Source organism: Neopsephotus bourkii, unplaced genomic scaffold (genome assembly GCF_033783945.1).
Source record: "Neopsephotus bourkii isolate Nb327-2 ecotype Australia unplaced genomic scaffold, CSIRO-AGI_Nbou_v1 NB_1542, whole genome shotgun sequence".
Lineage (NCBI taxonomy): Eukaryota > Metazoa > Chordata > Aves > Psittaciformes > Psittacidae > Neopsephotus > Neopsephotus bourkii.
In genome coordinates, this window is record NW_026902018.1 from 4,951,540 (window position 1) to 4,970,762 (window position 19,223).

Genomic DNA, 19,223 nt, shown 5'->3' on the forward strand with positions numbered 1-19,223 from the left:
AGCCCTTAGTTTCTTCTTGCTTACCTAGCTTACATATAAGATGAACTGTGCCGTTATTACTGCAGTGGGAAGGGTCCAGGTTCACCAGGAATTTAGGATTTAATCTTGCAACTTCCCCTTGTAAGACATTTGGTATGGTTTGTCTTTCATCCTCTTCATATTTCCGTTTTCGAGGGGAAGCAACCGGAGCCCTGTGTAAAATACAGTCCGCAAAAGGACTAGGTGAAAACTTTGTGCCAACACTGCATTTGTCAAATATTTTACAGCTGTAAAAAGGACAGCTATAGCTCATACTCATCCATAAACCCATTTGTTCTTTTAAAAGCTTCTATAGATAAATGTCTTTTTTGTTAAATAATGAACATAAGACAGACACCAGGTCATGATACATACGTGATGGGTGGCCCGTGAATTGCAGTCATAGCCGGCATAAATGTACGGTAAAGGGAATGGTTGAAGACTGGTGAACGGATGTTGGCCAAAACAGCATCCAGAAGCGGCTGACACAAGTACTGCTGTTTGGTGGGGGGCACTGCGGGAGGTGGTGGAGTAGGCTGAAACAGAAGAGAAGCCCCTTTTCTTTTAATGATCACCAAAAAAGAAATCTTTACTATTGATTCTGCAGAATTTGACAGTGGTAATCTTCCAATGCACGAAATGCAGAGGATTCTCAAAACTGCATACAGTAACATTAAGGAGGAAATAAATAATAACAAAAAAAAAAAAACACAAAACATTCACAGCTCTCATTTAGGAAATCTGTCCTGAAATGTACTGCAAAAATTCCTAGGAAGGACTCCAGTCTTAGCACAAAGTACAAGAATTTGGAAGTTAAGCTAAAAGAAACAGACAGATGACTTACATAAAGTAAATTGCTTGCCCATTTTTTTTTTGTTTCCTTATTTTGTCCAATCTTACCTGAAGTCTTAACAGCATGACACCAAGAAATGCAAAAAATTGTCTTGGTAAATCATATCACCTTTTGGAATTAACTGTTTATCTCTTGACAGTTCACAGCATTACATACCACAGCCATATCATTTTTCAGCTTCTCCAGAGCAATTTCACATTTCTGCAGTGTCTTCAGAGGGCACCTGCAGAAGAGGAGAAACTTCATCACCATGAAATGGTCACCTTGGCTGAAGTATTTCTGGTATCTAAGCCCCAGACAGCCTCAATGCCAACAGGGCTGGATGCTAAACAACAAATTTCTGGGAGAGCTGGGGAATCTGATGTCCAGGCAAAAGGAAAAAGAGTTACCGTTTTGAAGGGTCCGTCAGGATATCCAGCAGACTCTTCATTTTACTCAGGTCCTTCTTCCTATCTGAAATAATATCAGAGACACAAACACTGACTACAAGAATAGCTTCCATATTTGCAGAGAGGAATACAATATAATGTTAAAAGTGAAAGCATGCATATCCAAAACATATGCCCATTGTGTAAGCTCTGTGTGTCCCAAAAACATAGTAGTAAAGAAAAACTGAAGAGAATTTAAGGATGAGGATGTTATCTATTCTTCACAGTAAACCTTTACAGTCATAGGCAAGAAAAGCATCTTTTACTGTCAATTTTAATCCCTAGAATAGAAACCATCACAAAAGACAGGTTCCTGCTACTTTCATCAGAAGAGATAGCTGAAAGAGAGAAATGCACAACTAAATACAGGAAACCTCACCTTCATTTTTATCTATTTTATTGATCATCCTCCGGAGTGGCTCAATGTATTTTGATAGCTGTTTGAGTTTTTCCAGATACTGTTGCTCCTCTGACTGGCTAGAACTGGCTGGACTCATGACAGAATTTGGATTTCCTGGCAAGAAGTAAACACTGCATGTCATAGGGATGATAAAAGATACTGCAGAACAACACTCTTGCATTTCAGAATCCAGGTCTGAGATGTGGCACTTCCAAATCATAGCTTACATCAAATATCCAAATTCACAACTGGATGCCCTATAGGTTAAGGGCTTGTCCAATCCTCTAGTCTTTGTGTAGAAATAACATGTTTGTGGACAGAACAGCAATTCTCATTTAATAATATTTTTTTCAGAAATGGTCCAAAGTTTCATACACCCATTTTCTAGGTCCTCGTTTTGCCTTCACTCTGCTGCAATGAACACTAAATCAACACACTGAATTTGCTGCAGTTTTCCTCAAGTCAGTGCTTTCCAACTGCAGAGGACACAACACTGGTATGAGAAGGAGCTAGCATGTTACTTCCATTCACGGTATCAGAAACTGCTTATTACATCTGGAAGAGAGAAGAGCACAAATGTCAGAGTACACCTAGGAAGGTGTTTTGGAGCAAGGTACCCTGCCACCTGTGATTAAGTGGTTACATCCTTTACAATTGCATGCTGTTGCTATGGGTTCTTTCCTGCATGGAACTAAGGCATCATTATGCCACTATAAACTTGCTCCATTAAATCAAGTATCATTCTTTTCCAAAAGACTTGGGAAGTTAGAAAAATCCATTACATAGCTCAGCTATGAGAAGTTTCAATAGACTTTGATGCGAGATATCCATGTTGTTGTGTTATTTGGTACATGTGCTGTGTTAATTACTTGTAATGCTGGCTGCTTTGTAGAGCTTTTAAACTTTACATCATGCTAAAAAATACAAGTTTTTTTGGGAACTATCAGTCTGCACTATAGTACCCAGATCATTTACCTGGAGTGTTTAAAGGGCCTGGGGATGGGACACTAAAGTTCTGAGGTGTTCGTGCAGCTGCAGGGCTCTGTGATGGCTGTGGAGATGGACTGGGGAGAAAGCTGCTTGGTGATGGAGCTGGGCCAGAGCTGAAAAATAAGCATAAAAATCAAACCCGCCAGAATATGACAAGGAAGCATGATCAGTGAGCAGATATGCTTTTAGCAGGCTTTGTTACAGCACTGTGTAGCTCTGCCAGTAGTAGATTTGGTGAAGATTTCTTACAGTTTCTTTATTTAAAAATAGGGATTTTCAGACTGTATTCATCACAATCCTGCCTATACTCTCACTGCAGTTATCAAAATTCATTGACTTCAATGGAAACAGCATAAGATAGATTGAATGCTTCTGAAAACCTCACCCTTACAGCACTGACAAAGAGTCTACCTCACCTGACATTTGAATTTGGCTGAGAAGTTGGCTGGCCTGGCTGAGGAGATGGCTGTGGCTGTGGTGGAGGAGGCATTGACTGGGGGGTTTGAGCTTGTTGGACAGGAGATGGGGATGACATCATGGTAATATTGTTCTGGCTGACCTGAAATGTGGAAAAAGGTAAGATCAATAACAACAAAAGGGAGTAATGGATGGGAACCTAACTAAAAGGCTTTACCTACGGAGAGAAGCGTATCCTCAGACCTACAAGAAATTAAAGTGTTAAGTTTCCTGTTCTCTCCCATAATGACAGTCCCACCTGTATTACTCTTACGGCTCTCAGGGCAGCACTTCAGATCAACTTTATTAGAAATAACTATTAAAACTGCAAATAATTTGAATAACTGTATAATCATTGTTTTTTATTTCCCACACCATCACATTGCAATTAAAATATCAGTAATGCTACCTGAAAAGCCTGTACTTTATTAGTACTAAAGAAGAGCAGGACGTAAAGGCAGTTCTAACTCCAGAATTAACAGCCATAAAAATTCCTCCTTATTTTGACATTTGAATTCATCTTCACAGTCTGTCAGACTTGACTGTAGCTTCCCAATGGATTTTCTTTAGGAAGAAGGAAGGACAAAAGCACACAGTAAGCCAAATCATCAACATCTTGCTCAAACACTCAGCTTTGAAAAGCTGGGTGGAGACAGAAACACGCCAAACTGAAAGCCTGGATGGGAAATTAAATGAAGTAGCTTTCAGGCCTTAGGAGCATGATGAGGTATGTCTAAAGGACAAAAAGATGAGTAACGAGTATTTCCAGAGGAGTACCAAACTCTGTGTAACAATTAAGTGTATTCTTTACACAATAAAGTGCCAGAGCCAGATGATGCTCAAATCAGAGCAACTTCTCAATTTGTTCTAATGGATGCTTTTCCCCTTGATCACTTAAAGCAAAAAAAAATCATTTCACAGTAGTGCACAGCAGTGCAGATATTAAGTGATTGTGTTTGTTTAAGGGACATGCAGAGTTCTTGTGACCTGAGGTTACAGACACATACATCAAACTAGTCTCCAGGGGCTACATATTATGACCCATCCAAGCGTCCATTCTGTAAGTCACTTGTTAGCACCTTCATGAATTAACAACTCTGTTTCCCTCAGTCTAGAGCATTTTTAAGCAAAGGTCCCAGTAATCCACTAGTCCCAAACACTTCATGGGCACTGCAACATGGTGTTGTCCTTCACTCATTAAATATGCATCTAAATCATCCAACTGTTTCCAGAGGACATGATATTTAGCACACGAAAAAGCAAGTATTGCATGACCTACTCCTGCATGTACGCACTGAATATGACAAGAAATGCTTTGCTTGGAACACCCCATTGCAGCATGCAAGAAGTCACACTTCACTAAAAAGAAAAATGGGCACAAACAATCTGCAGCTAGGTGCAAATGTAAAACTACTAAACCCAAAGATACTACTATATAACCCATTACAGCACAGTTTAAGAAAATCAAAACCATCTGACATACTAAGATTTTTTTTCCATTTTCAATTACCCCATTATCTTCACAACCTCTCCTACAAAGATAATACTTAGAACAAGTGGGGCTGAAATGACGTTTTAAATCAGCTGTGATATCTTCATTTTCTCCATAATCAATAAATACTGAGGCTGTGATTACTGTTTCTCCTAGGAGGTGGATTTATTTTTTTTTAACAGTACATGTCTCTTCAACAGTAAGGAAAACATTTCTGAGATTGAAAAGCACAGACTGCACCCCATAGAAACCAAGCATCTCACCACTCTGGAAGGATGCTAGGATGAACACTGCAAAAAGCATTCCCTGATGGTTTTACAATTCTATTCAACGTCCTATCACACATCAAGTGATTTAGAACTTACCCATATGGATGCTGGACCCATTTTTTCAACAAGTCTAACTAAGATCACATTCTGTGGTTTCTCATTTCCTTAAAATCAGGCCCCTTTGAAATGTCTGAACTTGGTTACATAAAATTACTTGTGAAAACTTAAATCCTTGTGCTTTGGGAAGCAAGGAGAAAGATTTCATTAGGGCTTTTGCGAGATTTAAGCTTCTGTATCTGCTTCAACATCAAGATCCCTTCACATTAATTTACAAATGTTGCAGAAAAGCAAAGCAAACAACATGCAGTGTCTACTCTGCACATAAGCAGAGAATTAATTAGAATTTTTTTTTATATTACCCCTTCTGATTTAAGTACATGCATAGGCAAACAGCTTTCCTTCTTCCAACAGGTTTGCTCTGCCAGCTTCATTTCAGAATACCAAAGGCTAATGTCTAATATTAATCAAATTGTGATGTACTCAGAAGTGTGGAATTCTGAACTTATTGCCTGACTTTAATTTGAAAGCAGTTCATTTGCTATGTAATAATTTCAGTTGGTTTTCTACAGAACAGATTTAAAGATGCTTTTAGCTTCAGATTTCTACATTGTTTGCAGGATATGGATTAAGATTACAGAAATTTACTGAAATTTTAACTTCTAGAGAATGCTCTTTCCAACTAACTTCCATTAAAGAGAAGGCTTAAACAAAACAAAAAAAAAACCCAAAACCAAACCACAAAAAATACCAGTAAACCCAAAAGACAACCAAAAAAAAAAAAAAAAAAGCAAAACCAAACCAACCTTCCTCCAGAGCTTTAACTCCATTAAACTTATTTAGCTCCTCATTTAACTCCAGAGTTACTGACCAACCATTTTCCACACACATAAGGAAATGCAACTACGTACTTTTTCACTTATGGAAGACAGTTTCTGTATCTACAAATGTATTCATGGACAGCAATTACAGCCCACTGAACGTGAATCTGCTCTGCAACTCTACAGTGACTTGATCATGACACTAAGCCCTATTTTTCTGAAGTCTTGCCCAAAGGATACGTAAGGCTTGCATGACAAAAGTTTGCACTTAACCACTAAATCTAAGCTATTCTTAGTGTTCAGAGCACACCATGCTGGAAGATAAAGTTAGCTATGAGGCCTACATCCAGTCTGCTGAGTCTCAAGCAAGGGACAGCACACAGTAAATAAGGCTAGTAAGAGTTTTTCAGAAGCTCATAGTAGAAAGAGCGTACAATATGCAGAAGCTACCAACAAGGAAAATGGGACTGCAACAAGGAAGTGGTGGGTAATAAGGAACAGTAAAAATACTAAGTCCAAAGGAAAACTCTAGAAACCATTACACTACTTACAGTGTACTTAACAGTTTCAACATTAAGCCAGTAAGCACAGCCTTGCCTGATCCATTGCAAACTGAGTTTAAAGTTCACCATTATGCTGCTTTACATGACAAAATGTCAACTCTGCAGAGCTTCAGATAAGTTCAGATACAAGTTTCCATATTCCCAGTCAGGCTAGTATCCCTTGCTTCACTATAATATTAACTCAGGTTTACTTGGTTTTCCCTGCCCTGTATTTTCAGTTTGCTGAATACTTCTGTGCCAACAATAAAATGGAAGTTCACGTTATTGCACACTGCAATAATTATATTCTCAAATTGCTAAATCTATGTATTAATCTTTAAGTAAGTTTCAGTAAGAGCACGTTTCTTGGGTGAATCCAAATACGGAGCATGAATCTTCTCTTAGCTGTTCAAAAAGTGCCAATAACACTGACAGCAATTCATCTTTGGTAACTATTCAGGCTCAAACTTCAGCTAAGTTTAAAAAAAAATCAGTTCTAATACTCTGGCTATTCAAAAGACCAGGAGATTGTGGAATTCAGTGTAAATCACTATTTACACTATCAAGTATCAGTAAGTACATTCTTTCCATTGAAAAGACAGTAACAATAAAATCCCAATTAAACAAACAAAAAAAAAGCACTGCAGAATCAACTGAGCTTTAGGGTAAAAAAACAAACCACGGATTTGACATTTTTGTCATACAGAGTAAAAATAGCCACTCAGTACTGGTATCATATCCCCTTTTGTTGAAAGGGATTCTTCACTGCAACATCAAGATATTTTTCTAAAGAGAAAAGACACTCTGAACTGCCTACCACCAAGTCTAAATGACTTTTGGTACTGTAGTCAAGATGACAGAGTCTTCAATGAGTAATTAATAAACAGATATATGATATAGCCCTTTTTCTCCTGTTGCAAACACCTACAAGGGCTCTGATGACAAGCCAGTTATAACATATCCATTAGACAATATTATTTAAGCATTTTATGAAATTAAGAGGTAGAAATAACAACACTTCCAAGTTCTAATCTACCTAGAACCTCACCAAAATGATCTGGAAACAGCCCTAGAGATTCATCCTGTTCTAGAGCTGTCAAGTATATGGCATTGTAAGTCTGGCTTTAAAAACCTGCTTCCTGCCAGCATCAAACTGTGACTTACTCATTCGTTTTACTACCACCTGCTTAGGAGCCATTTTAACTCCAATTACTGTTCATAAAGAAATATCCTTTCCTCTTCTGCTTCTCTAGTTCTTCAGTCTTTTACATCATTTTCACAATCCTTGGAATAATACTGAGAGAGCTCTAGATGACCAATTCGGTTGGTGTCAGAAATCAATGCTCCTCAATAATCACAGACATGACAGCACTAAAAGATCAGCCTTATGGCACTGAATGCTTAAACTAGAGGTCTTTCATTATGACTCAAATATTAAATTTTAGCCAATCTAATCCTTAAATATCTATCAGAAGGCCTCACTGTCAAACCAAACACTGAATAATTCAAATGCAGATAACTGTCTCAGTTACATATAACTGCTACAGTGAATAATGTTCAAAGTAAATTCTCTTTTGACTCAACAACTATGCCTGGATTATATTTCAGTTAACATAAGAACAATGACCATCTGTCTTAAACTAGGAACAACAAAAGATGTGTTTGCATAGGTCTACAGAATCTTTCTGGTTACTGTATCTCTGCTTTCCTGAGAAAAGGCTGTGCCTACTAAACTCAGTGAAGCAGCACTAGGAAGCAAAGTTTCAGACATTCCAGAGCCCCACAACAAGCTTGAAAAGGAAACAAAAATCGAAGAGTGAAGAAATTTTCATTAAACCTATGAGCAAAATTGAGAACTAAAATTGCATCTGGCATTACATTTGAAAATCAGCATATAGAAGAACAAGACATGAGGTTCAGGAATAACAGAAAAATGCAGTTGAATGCTATTCCATCATCATGATGTGGATTTAAATCACCACCGATCACAGGGCTCAGCACACTTCAGCAGAGGAGAGCCTCATTTTGTGACTTCCTGGTAAGAGCTCAGTTCTATTTCTCCCCATTCTGTTTCTCCCTGAAAATGAAACGTTTCGCTTGTGAAACATGACCATGACGTTTTTAGAAGATGCAGACCTGCACCAGGCAGATGCAGTGCTTGTGCATCTTCCAACAACAGCTGGATGGTGATGCCAGCATTGCCTACACAGGCTCTTCTCTGATGCAGGTACAAGTGGAATCCTTCTGGCAGTTCCACCTACCCAACTGTGAAACAAAGGAACAGCTCCATTTTTCTTGGTTCCCAATATCATGCCAAGAAGCTACTCAAATTTAAATCAGCCAAGTTTACCATTAACAGAAGAAGCAATTGTAGAGAATATGAACAGGAATAAGGTCCCAGACACAACTCAGCTAGGACGCTGCAGTATTGACTTGCAGTACTCATGAATGCACACTTGTGCAGTATGGACAAAAACTGAACAGAAACCACAAGCTCTCATTTAAGACTTGACTCAGTTCTGATCATGCAGATGATGTACATGTTAAAATAAAGATCTATATTGCTTTAAAAATGCTTTATTTGATATCCCAAACTCTCAGAAAACCTATTATTTAAAATGAAAAAGGATCCATAAGAAACCTTAACAACCCAATACCCTGAGTAACACCAGCAAGTTAGTTGTTTCATAAAAAAGTGAACTTCTTGCTTGAAAGCAAGTGCTATATAATCACATATTGAATGCTTTGCACCATTCCTGACACGATGTGCTTTGACTCAGTAAATACCTGTGGCATTTGCTGTCCGCCCAAAGGAATGGAGCTTGGCGGTGTAGCAGACACAGCGGTGGTAGGCGGGAACCGTGGTCTTATTTGCATCCCACCTCGGGCCATAGGTGCGGTGATCATCTTTGAGGACAGAGGGACAACAGACAAAAGTAATCGCAAAACAAGAAATGCAGTGCACTGGCAGGATGAGAAGCACATGCAACCTCCAGGAATTAGGGGGAGGGAGAGCATGAAGGGAAGGTTAGTGAGCTTTTCTCTAAAGGTTAATCTAACATGCTAGCTTATAAATCAAACTCCTTTTCATCCTTCCTATCCAGTTTTAGGAAGCATCTAATGAATTCTAGGTATCTTGAGAGAACTGATACATAGATTCAGATTCTTGGGTCGAGGGTTGACTATGCTGTCATTTACATGAGGGGCTTTTCCTAAATTTTGTCTGACATCTTAAATTTCTAGAATTCTTGGAAATAAGTACTCTAAAATTGTTGTCAAGAATGCTCCATGTAAGAAGCTATATAATGCCATAGGTTTCTGATGTGCTTCCCCCCCCCCAAAGGATCAAAGGATTTAGCAGTATTTGCATATGCCATCCTTCATTATAGAAGTATTTGGCTGACAGTTCAACAGCAGCTGTGAGTACAAATGCTCCATAGTGAGCAAGATTTCAGATGAACCTATGGCACTATAACAATACCGAAGACCAAAGGACTTCTGTGTTTGAAAAAGCTATTTCCTTCCTTTTATAACCCAGAGAGTAAGTCAAATATATCCTTGCAATCTCCAACATTCTGAAAAATATCCATTCCTCTGTTACTAAGCTATGCAAAAATACTCTGTTATGAGTCTTATAATCTGCCTTGATCTTAATTCATGCACTATTTGATTCTCCAGATGTACAAACTGAGCACACCCTGAAGTGTCATTGCTTAGGACAAATGCTGAGGTTAGCACTGGAATGGATTTGCATTTTACAACAGTATTAGGACTACACTACTCTGCAGTGTCTAGAAGTACCTTTCAGAACCATTAGCCTGAGTAAGCCACACAGATTTAATAATATATATCTGTATAACCCTCTGTTACATGAAGTTTTGATATTATACCCCACATGCTGGGAGTTTACAGCAAATACAGCATATTTTTGAGGCAGTATTACAGTAACTTTGGCAGATTCACCTAACAGTAAAAGAGCTTCTGTTTGGCTCTTCAAAGATCGACAGTAAAGTAGTCCTAGGAGCTACTTTTTTTCCTCCAGCATACGTATTACCAAGGAACCTAAACAGGCCCTAACTAACCTACTTGTTAATGAAGTCTCCTTTCAGTAAATGGTTTGGGGCATTCTTGCTTAGTGTTCAATGTAAATGGACTGAAGCAGCCAGCAACACATCTCTAGAGAATGTCAGAGAATGCATGTGCTTACAACTGTTAAATAAAATTAAATACAACATAGCAAGACTCAAAAAGGAAGCAATAACTGATAAAACAGTGTCAAATTCAGCACAGCTGTTAGTTCACAACATCAGAGCAATGCAGTCCCCTTCCATCCAAGGTGAAGAGGGATGGTCAGAGACAGGATTTCAAAAGAGAAATAAATGAGAGCACTTCAGACATCACACACACATGCACATGTACACACACAGCATGCAACAGCCACCACAAGCTAACACAACAACCCAGCACTGGCACAAAGCACAGGTGGATGCTACAAAGTGCAGTGAAGAGCTACAGTATCAACATGAGAGCTGGTGAAGCAACACAACCCTAACAAAAACAAAACAAAACAAAACAAAAGAAAACCAAAAAACAAAAACAAAACTTGGAAATTGCTGGGAGGGGGACAGGAAGGGAAGGGGAATATATCCTTCCAGGCACAATCACCCCATCTTAGACCCTCGTGAATGCACATGGATCTCTGGAGCGTGTGAAATCCCAGGGATGCTACGGTGACCCGCACGTCCCACCTTGGTCCTGTTTCTCATGCCACGCCACCAAAGTGTGAAGATCAGCTTGCTTCCTCCAACGGCAAGAAATTAGAAGCATATTCACAGTTTAAGTGTCTGGCAAACCACTGAACACCAGTATAAGAAATTGCGATTCAAAGGCTTTCAGCTGATTGTGGTTTTGTGGTTGGACAATTTTGGGTTTGATTTTCTTTTATTTTTAGTTTTTTTTTAAATGCGTGCTTCAGAAAGCAAGTGCATATATAAAATTATACCAATTCCACCCCTCTCTTAACAGAAGTGATCTATTTTTTTCCCCATTCACCAGCTGATTTACATGTATGAAACCCGTGATCCTTTGACAAAGGAGTTGGGAAAGGAGGTTCCAAAGATTGCATCTGTTTTAGGAAAAGCAATATGTCCATGAAGGAGTTGTTCTTGTCAGTCTAAAAACAGAAGACAACTAGAAGTGCTCAAGTACTTTTGAAAAGATTTAAACTGAAGGCAAATCTGATTTATCTCAATTCATAGAACTGAGAATTTTACCATGTAACAACAGAGAGCAAGCTGAGGAAGAGAGTCTCCCTCCCCTGTGAGATACAAATCCAATTATCTAATAAAAATAAAGTGGAATATAGCAAGTAGAATCCTGTGTCTGTATTTTTCTTTCATCTAAAATCCAAATGTTCAGAATTCTATAAATATGCAGCTTCTGGCGAGCACATGTACGTACAGTGCCACTGTCACTCCGCTAAAGGTAGCTCTGATTTTCAAAGAGCAAGAGCCAGTTTGCATTCTAAGCACCCAAAGCAGTGGCACCAGAACAGTGGTTTCAACTTTATTAATAATTAACTCCACTTAATTACAGCTTTTCTCTTGGTGCTGAAATCACTCCTGTAGCACACTGCAGACACTAGGTCACTGCTGTGTTTATTTCTCAGCTTAACCTGTGAGCTACATGCTCTCAAGGACTGGATACCCAAGCAGGGTAACATTGACCTGTGTGGTGTCTTTATGACTTCAGAGAAGAACTTCAAAACTCAGGTGGATCCATGCTTAAACCTGGAAGTGCTTCTACTTTTATGCAGGAAGGATGCACAGGAACTTAACAGAAAAGGAAAAATGCAGCCATATCAACCAAAATCCCCAGTTTGAAAGCACCCAGAGATAAAGTTTAATGTAACAAGCAAAGATTAGGATAGAGTTTGTTTATAACAAAAGCTTCCTTGACCCAAATAAAGAAATCCAGGCAGATCTACTAAGAATGCTGGTGCTAGTGAAGAATATACTAAATACAAAGCAAAATCTACTCTTAGGAGAAACTTCTTACAAATTAAAGAAAATCCAAATGTACTCTCAACACCAAAGCTGCATTGTAATACTGTGCACAGCCACAATCTTAAATAGGATACACAGAAAATATTTACACAAGTACAAGAAACCCATTTAATTACTGGACTCCACAGCACTATGTGAATTTTAGTAGACTCGTGAAAATAAATGGAGCAAAGCCTGTATGTGGAATTTTATAAACTCCATCTGTGATAGATAACGAGCAATCCCTGAGTTTACTACACATGTCTGAACAAAGCTGCAATACAAAACCTGCTTTCAACCATATTATCACCTGAAACTTTTCAAATGCGCCATGCTGTTAAGCCACTGGCATATGATTTCACTAAACAGGGGAAGAATTAAGTTGACTCGATATAAGCACAGTCCATCTGCTCAGGAGTTGAAAAGAGCACCATTAAGTTAGTAAAAAGAAAAAACAGTCAGTCTCCTTCCAGTCAGCCTAAGTCCCTGTAGCTCCCACCTGGAAATTATTTAAGATATAAACCAGTTCTAATTCATATTTCAACTGTAGAAAGAGAATTCCACATTGCTGACAGTACTGTACCAACTGTACTTACCACTGCTCAGCTTTTATATCCTGTGTTACATCGACACAAGCAAAAGGACCAATACAGAAACAGAATTTAGCTGCCAACAAGCATGTGGGCCACATGAGAGCTATGATAGTACAAGATACTATTCCTGTTACGTATTTGGAAGATATCTGTTAAAGAACCAATTGTTATCACGTTCAATGTAAAAAGCTTCCAAAGGTCTTACTGAATCTGTATTAGTAGTTGTTTGTTGAAGGGAAAATGGTGCACGCTGACATAGAATGTCTGGGTATACAAAAAGACCTCTACCATTAATCCTAGTCAAACCTCATTTCATCTGTCTGCTCAGTCTCTTCATCTACAAAGTGGTGGCAATTGTACTTACCCGTGTTTGTAAAATGCCTCAACACTACAGAGGTAAGCCATGAAAGACTATTTCATATTCTTGGGGAAAATGGGATGAGAGGTTCAGCTCAAGCCATTCCCAATTTTCTCCACCCCCCATGTACCCTTCATATCAGACAGACATAAATGAACAATCACTGGGGCTACAAGTGTATTGCAGGATAAGAAAACTATGTTAGACAATCAGCTTTCACCCAGCACTTTTTTAAAACGTAACTCTGCACTTATGACCCATGCCATTTGTTCTTCACAATTCACATCCAGAACAAGAGCAATCTACATCTACTGCCCATTTCACTCAGAAAAAGAATGAAAGATGAAAGGAATGAAAGGGGAGTGCAGAGAGATTTCATTGTCTATACTATTTTTGCAGTTGATACATAGAGATGGAAGGTAAATCACATGTGAGTAAAGAGAGCAGGCAAAGATTCACAGTACAGAAATCAGTTTATGCAACAAGGTGGTCACCTAAGAAAGTTTAACAAAAGAGGTGATACACTCCAGGTACCAACAGTCAGATTTGTAGTGTGACCATAGAAGGATGTCTTATTGATGTGCATTCCTGTGTCAGTAAAGGCAACAATCTTACCTACTTGGGACAGAAAACATGCACAGAGAGGTTGTCAATGAAATCCTGCCTCTGACTCCTGGCAAAGGAGAAGCAGCGTAAAAGCCCATATGCCCTTTACAAAGGGTATGACCAATGTCAAACCCCTCATCAGAAAGCCACCAGAAACCCACCTCCATGCTTATCTCTACCATGCACTTGCTACAGGCCTATAACTAGCAATACTGGTTTCTGGTCCCTTACCTGCCCTGAGGCTCCCATCTGAGCAGCTTGGGCCTGAGCTGCTTGCACTGCTGCTGCTGCCTGCTGCTGCTGGACCAGCTGAGCTCTTACCTAGAGTGCAAAAAGAAAGAAAGAGTAAACATACACATCTGATTAGGGTATGACACTTCTGTTTCAACTATATTCACTATGCTCATAAAAAAGGGTGTGAAGACAACATCAGCCTCATATACATTATTCCTAGAGTTTTTGAGCTTTCTTTATAAAAAAAAAGTTAACAATGTTTCTAACATTTAAAACAGTCTTCCATAGATTACACACCTAAGGTTCAATTTCTTCTTGCAACTTCTTACCTGTACTGTGAGGTCTTCCTATGAAAATACTAGGTACTTTCTGGCAAACATAGTTAACCGCATACATGTTGATTTCCTCAAGCACACTGCATTAAGCACCTACCAATAACCAATATCTCCAATGTTTATACATGCATTATGACTGTCAGTATGATATATGTGACCTCTAACTACTCCTAGCATAGCTGTTAGGAGCACAACATAGGTGTATCAACCTGACCATCTGAGGTCAGTAATTTCTCAACTGTGGCTGGCCCACCACTGCTTCCCAGCAAGGCCCAAAAGAGAAGCAACAGTTCAAAAAGCTGCACCATTAAGTGGATAACCCAGCAAGAAGTTCAACAGAGCAAAAAACTCTTGTCTTGTCCCCATTCTCTTCAAGGCAGGAATTACCAGTATCTTAAACTTTGACTAGACCTTCTAAGCATGGCAGCAGAAGCAAAGCCAGTATACTAGATAGCTAGCACTGGCTCCAGTCACATGCACTGGGCATTTCAAAGTATTTGCTCATGTTCTACAGCAGGAAACATCACAGAGGCAATTTTTCTTTAACCAGAGTTGCTTGTTTCTTTTTTCTTTTCTTTCCTCTTCTTTTTTTTACTTTCCTAACTTGTCTATTTAAGAGTGAGAGTAGAAATTATTTCTAAATATGAGCTGTATAAATGGTTTTCAGAGTTCCGTAAGTCCTACTCTTGGACACAAAACTGTTCTCTACTGGCAGGCCCAGACATAAACCTTTAAACTCATAACATTCAAACTACAGATTTCAACCTGTGTTTTCTCCTACTTCATTATTAGTAAAAGTCAAAGACTTTGTATTTCTCTAGAGGATCATAATGAACCAACAATCAGCTGGTGACCAGCCCTTACCTGCATTGCTTTTAATTGCTGTGGCGTTAGAGTAACAGGCATAACCTGACTAGGAATCTGTCCTGAGATTGCCTGTGGCTGAGACACCATGGGCTGGGGTTGAGGCTGGGATTGTGGTGGAAGCTGAGACTGCTGTGCCTGAGCAACCTGTTGTTGCTGCTGCTGCTGCTGTTGTTGCTGTTGTTGCTGCTGCATCTGTTGTATCTGCTGTTGCATTACTTGTTGAGGTGGCTGCTGCTGTATCTGCTGTTGTGGTATTTGTTGCTGCTGTTGCTGCTGTTGTTGCTGCTGCTGTTGTGCCTGCATAGCCTGTGCTGCCTGCAGCTGCTGCATTTGGGCAATTCGCTGTAGTTGCTGTTGCTGCTGTTGCTGCTGTATCTGAAAAGCAGAAAAAGCCAGGATGCTAAAGCTTCTAGCGATGCAATAGCAGCTTTATTTTTATAGCATAAACCAAGAGCAAACAGAATCCTAGTAGGTCAGTCTGACATTTTAAGCCCAAAGGGCGAACTCAACCTTTTTAATCCACTCAAGCTTCATATATCCCAACTCTACATAGTGCACAGACCATGGTTTCAATATTACAAGCTTGTCTTGCTACTAAAACTGTTCTCAAAAGAAAAGATGAAGTACACCAGCTTCTCCTGCACAAACAGGCTCAGAATCACTTCCTTCAAATGTAATCAGCCTGTATCAACATCACTGTTTACCAGAAGCTGCACAAGAGCATGACAGCTGAAGTTTCCTCTTCTGCTTTTGTGCCCGAGGATGATACATGTGTATTGGCACGTATGTTATAAAGCAGCAACATATAATTCACACAATGACAAAACAACCATTTCTAGAGTAATATCAGTGCTTTTAGTTCTTTCCCATATCTCTGTTCTTGTCAGAATGAAAGACTATCCTGATGTTTACAGAGAGAAAGACACAAGGGTTTTAATTCTCTATTGCTATGACAGAAGAAAGCAACCAAACAATGTTAAACCCTTCCTCTGGGATGTAACATTGTCAGCAATTAACTTGTCAGTCTAAACTGAAGTCCTGCACTGAAGTGGAAACGTGTTAACAGGCAGAGCTGAGATCAGTACTTCTGTGCAAGCCAAGCCTCACTTGTCAAATAACTGATCACAGATCACCTCAATTGCCATTGTAGCTGTTTGTTGTCACCTGCTGTTGGTTTTGCTGCTGCTGCATTTGCAGTTTTAGCATGTGCTGTTGCTGCTGCTGGACGGCTTGCAATTGCTGCTGTTGCTGCTGCTGCTGCTGGACAGCTTGCAACTGCTGCTGCTGCTGCTGCTGGACCTGAAACTGTTGTTGCATGGCTGACTGCTGGGCCTGGAATTGCTGCTGCTGCAAAGCCACCTGCTGCTGCTGGAATTGTTGTTGCTGCTGCTGCTGTTGCTGAGCTATCTGCTGAAGCTGAAGTTGGGCTAAAAAGAAGTTAGACTGCACTTAAAACATGAAAGCCAAACAGTGCCAGAGACAGTTACCCAGTATAACTCATAAGTGAAAATAATCCCTAAAGTACATTAATGTTCTTTGTTAGCAGCATATACTTTTGCTTCCTCAAATGGATAAGGCATATTAGCAGGAGAATTACTACCAACCTCTACTCCTCACTGCCTATATTGAGTCAGTAACATAAAGAATGTAGAAATAAGGAGGAGGAAGCATGCACAGAGGAAGCACCATACCCATAGCAAAAATAAGTGAGCTCTACAAAAACAAAGTTCTGAAGTAGGATGAAAGAAGCATTTTCTCATATAAACAGCTAAACTATTCTTCACTACATTAAGACATTTATCCCATTTAGCAGCAGTATTTGAAACCAATTCTTCCTGCAGTTCACTTATTTAGCCAGTAGTATGAAACCACTTCAGCACGCTTTCCTGGTGAAAAGAGGTATGTACTGAAAAGCTTATCTAACAATTTCAGTGGCTGAAGCAAGCTGAACACTTACTTTGCTGAGTAGCTGCAGAGACGCCAGGCATACCATGAGGGGCCATTCCTGAGGTTCCAGGAGGCTGCTGCTGCCCTGGGAGACTCATCTGTTGTCCCATGGGACCAAGGCCACTCATCCCACTCATTGGTGCTCCTTGGGCTCGGGAAGCCATGCCCATTCCAGGTGTCCCTGCTGGGGGACCCCCAGTTAGGTTCTGCAGGGCATTCATTGGATCTACAAAGAAAATAGTTACCAATAGGCAACCAGCCATGCAACTGCCACCCCAAAAATCCTCTGTTCACCATCATCCATGTTCTGATCTGCTGGCTTCAGACCGTGTCTAGACTCAAAGCCCTGAGAACCTAACGTTCAGTGCTCTGCTGTGAGACAAAGGGCTTCTGGCACATCTTTGTCTCTCTGTAAATAGAGTTGAAATTATTTAAAATGCTCAAACCTTTAAAGTTCCAAAAATATTCTAAATACATTAGAGTAAAGGAACTTATTAGTCACCTCTGAATTTATATGCAAGTCAAAACCCATATATCCATGAGAATATATACAGCTAGTAACCTCAAAACCCAAGAAATGAGTCCCACTGTGGATCCAATTAGCCTCTTCCTCCTGAAGTCAACACAGAGAAGCAGGGCTCAGACCAGATGATGTACTTTGCTATACTGTTCCCTTCATAACATTAAGTTTATTATGCAGTGGATAGATTGAGTGCCTTTCAAGATAATTGTCATAGTCTGAACCCTGGGCACACAGAAAAGTCAAAGCAGGAATTGCCATTCAAGAGGGTAAAACACAACATGGGGTGCAGAAGGAGAATTAATCAGGTACAGAATGTAACACCCCCTCTTTTTTAAGAAGATTTATAATTTCCAGCTGTCTAGACTGAATATTACCCAGTCACAGACACTGCATATTCAGCCTACAAGAGGATAAAAATAGAGGATCCTACTATGCTCCTAACATAAATTGCTGTAAAACCAGCATGGAGGCAGAAGGCGTGATCAGATCTAACATCAGTAAATGGCAGAGCGCATACGCCCCACAAACACAGCACTTCCCTCTGACAACACACTGAGGAACCCAAAGCTGCTAACAGGGAGAAACTTGGACTGCTCAGCAGGAGGTTAGTTTCTATAACTCTTGTTCTTTGAAGAATCTTAGTGCAGTGAGCTAACAAAAGTACAGACTGGGATACAAACAAGTCTCCCATGTTACATCCAAAACGTTGTCCAAGCCTTTCACCCTCACCGTGGAACAACTTCAAAGCTATCATGCTACCTTTCCTTTCCTACAGCAGCATTTTATATTCTAGCTACAAAATTTACCTTCTTAATACACTACAGCCCTGATTTCTAAGCTGTTCTGTTCAGAAACTGCGGGCAGGAGGGGAATAAAAAGAATGAAAGAAGTAAAAAGAAGCTCTTACCACTGACTGAGGCTTGAGATTTCTTATTGTCTACAAAGGAAGAACAGTTAATTGCCTTTGTTAATATCATCACACAAATTTGGCCCCAAAATACATTAACCTAAGCCAATTTAGTAACCAGGATGCTATACAAACAATGGAAAGCAAGCAAAACTGCAGAAAAAAACTAGGAAACTGGAGAAGCAGTAAGTTTAAATAATTTCTCAAAGACTCTTCAAATAGAGATGGATGTGTAAAAGGAATAATATTTAGAAATTAAGCATGCATATTACATGAAATTTTTAAAGCAACTTGAAAAGTCACATACAGAATCATACACAGAAATCCTCAATTTTTTTTGGTGGGGGAAGGTGGGATAAACAATCCCATTACTGAGTGGAAATGAAAAACCCACAGCACCCACCCCAATTACTTACGGATATCTCGAAAATGGATAATAAGTCTGGCCACAAGAGAAAGATATTCCTCCTAAGGTGAAAAATT

The 19,223-nt window shown here is 39.5% G+C and overlaps 1 protein-coding gene across 5 annotated transcripts in view; it reads right to left on the reverse strand.

Moving 5' to 3' along the window:
* MED15 (mediator complex subunit 15) overlaps positions 1 to 19,223 on the reverse strand; it is a 32,110-nt gene that overhangs the window by 2,673 nt on the left and 10,214 nt on the right. For 2 of the 5 annotated variants that reach the window (XM_061370733.1, XM_061370732.1), the window contains exons 3-16: positions 19,157 to 19,208; positions 18,741 to 18,770; positions 17,321 to 17,536; positions 16,528 to 16,790; positions 15,361 to 15,738; positions 14,159 to 14,248; positions 9,114 to 9,233; positions 3,106 to 3,248; positions 2,675 to 2,802; positions 1,679 to 1,813; positions 1,261 to 1,324; positions 1,028 to 1,094; positions 394 to 554; positions 25 to 191 (exon numbers count right to left, since the gene is read on the reverse strand). In XM_061370733.1, coding sequence (XP_061226717.1) covers positions 25 to 191; positions 394 to 554; positions 1,028 to 1,094; positions 1,261 to 1,324; positions 1,679 to 1,813; positions 2,675 to 2,802; positions 3,106 to 3,248; positions 9,114 to 9,233; positions 14,159 to 14,248; positions 15,361 to 15,738; positions 16,528 to 16,790; positions 17,321 to 17,536; positions 18,741 to 18,770; positions 19,157 to 19,208 — 2,014 coding nt within the window. The remainder of the gene's footprint in view (positions 1 to 24; positions 192 to 393; positions 555 to 1,027; positions 1,095 to 1,260; positions 1,325 to 1,678; positions 1,814 to 2,674; positions 2,803 to 3,105; positions 3,249 to 9,113; positions 9,234 to 14,158; positions 14,249 to 15,360; positions 15,739 to 16,527; positions 16,791 to 17,320; positions 17,537 to 18,740; positions 18,771 to 19,156; positions 19,209 to 19,223) is intronic. The other 3 variants (XM_061370735.1, XM_061370734.1, XM_061370736.1) reach the window with 3 other exon arrangements.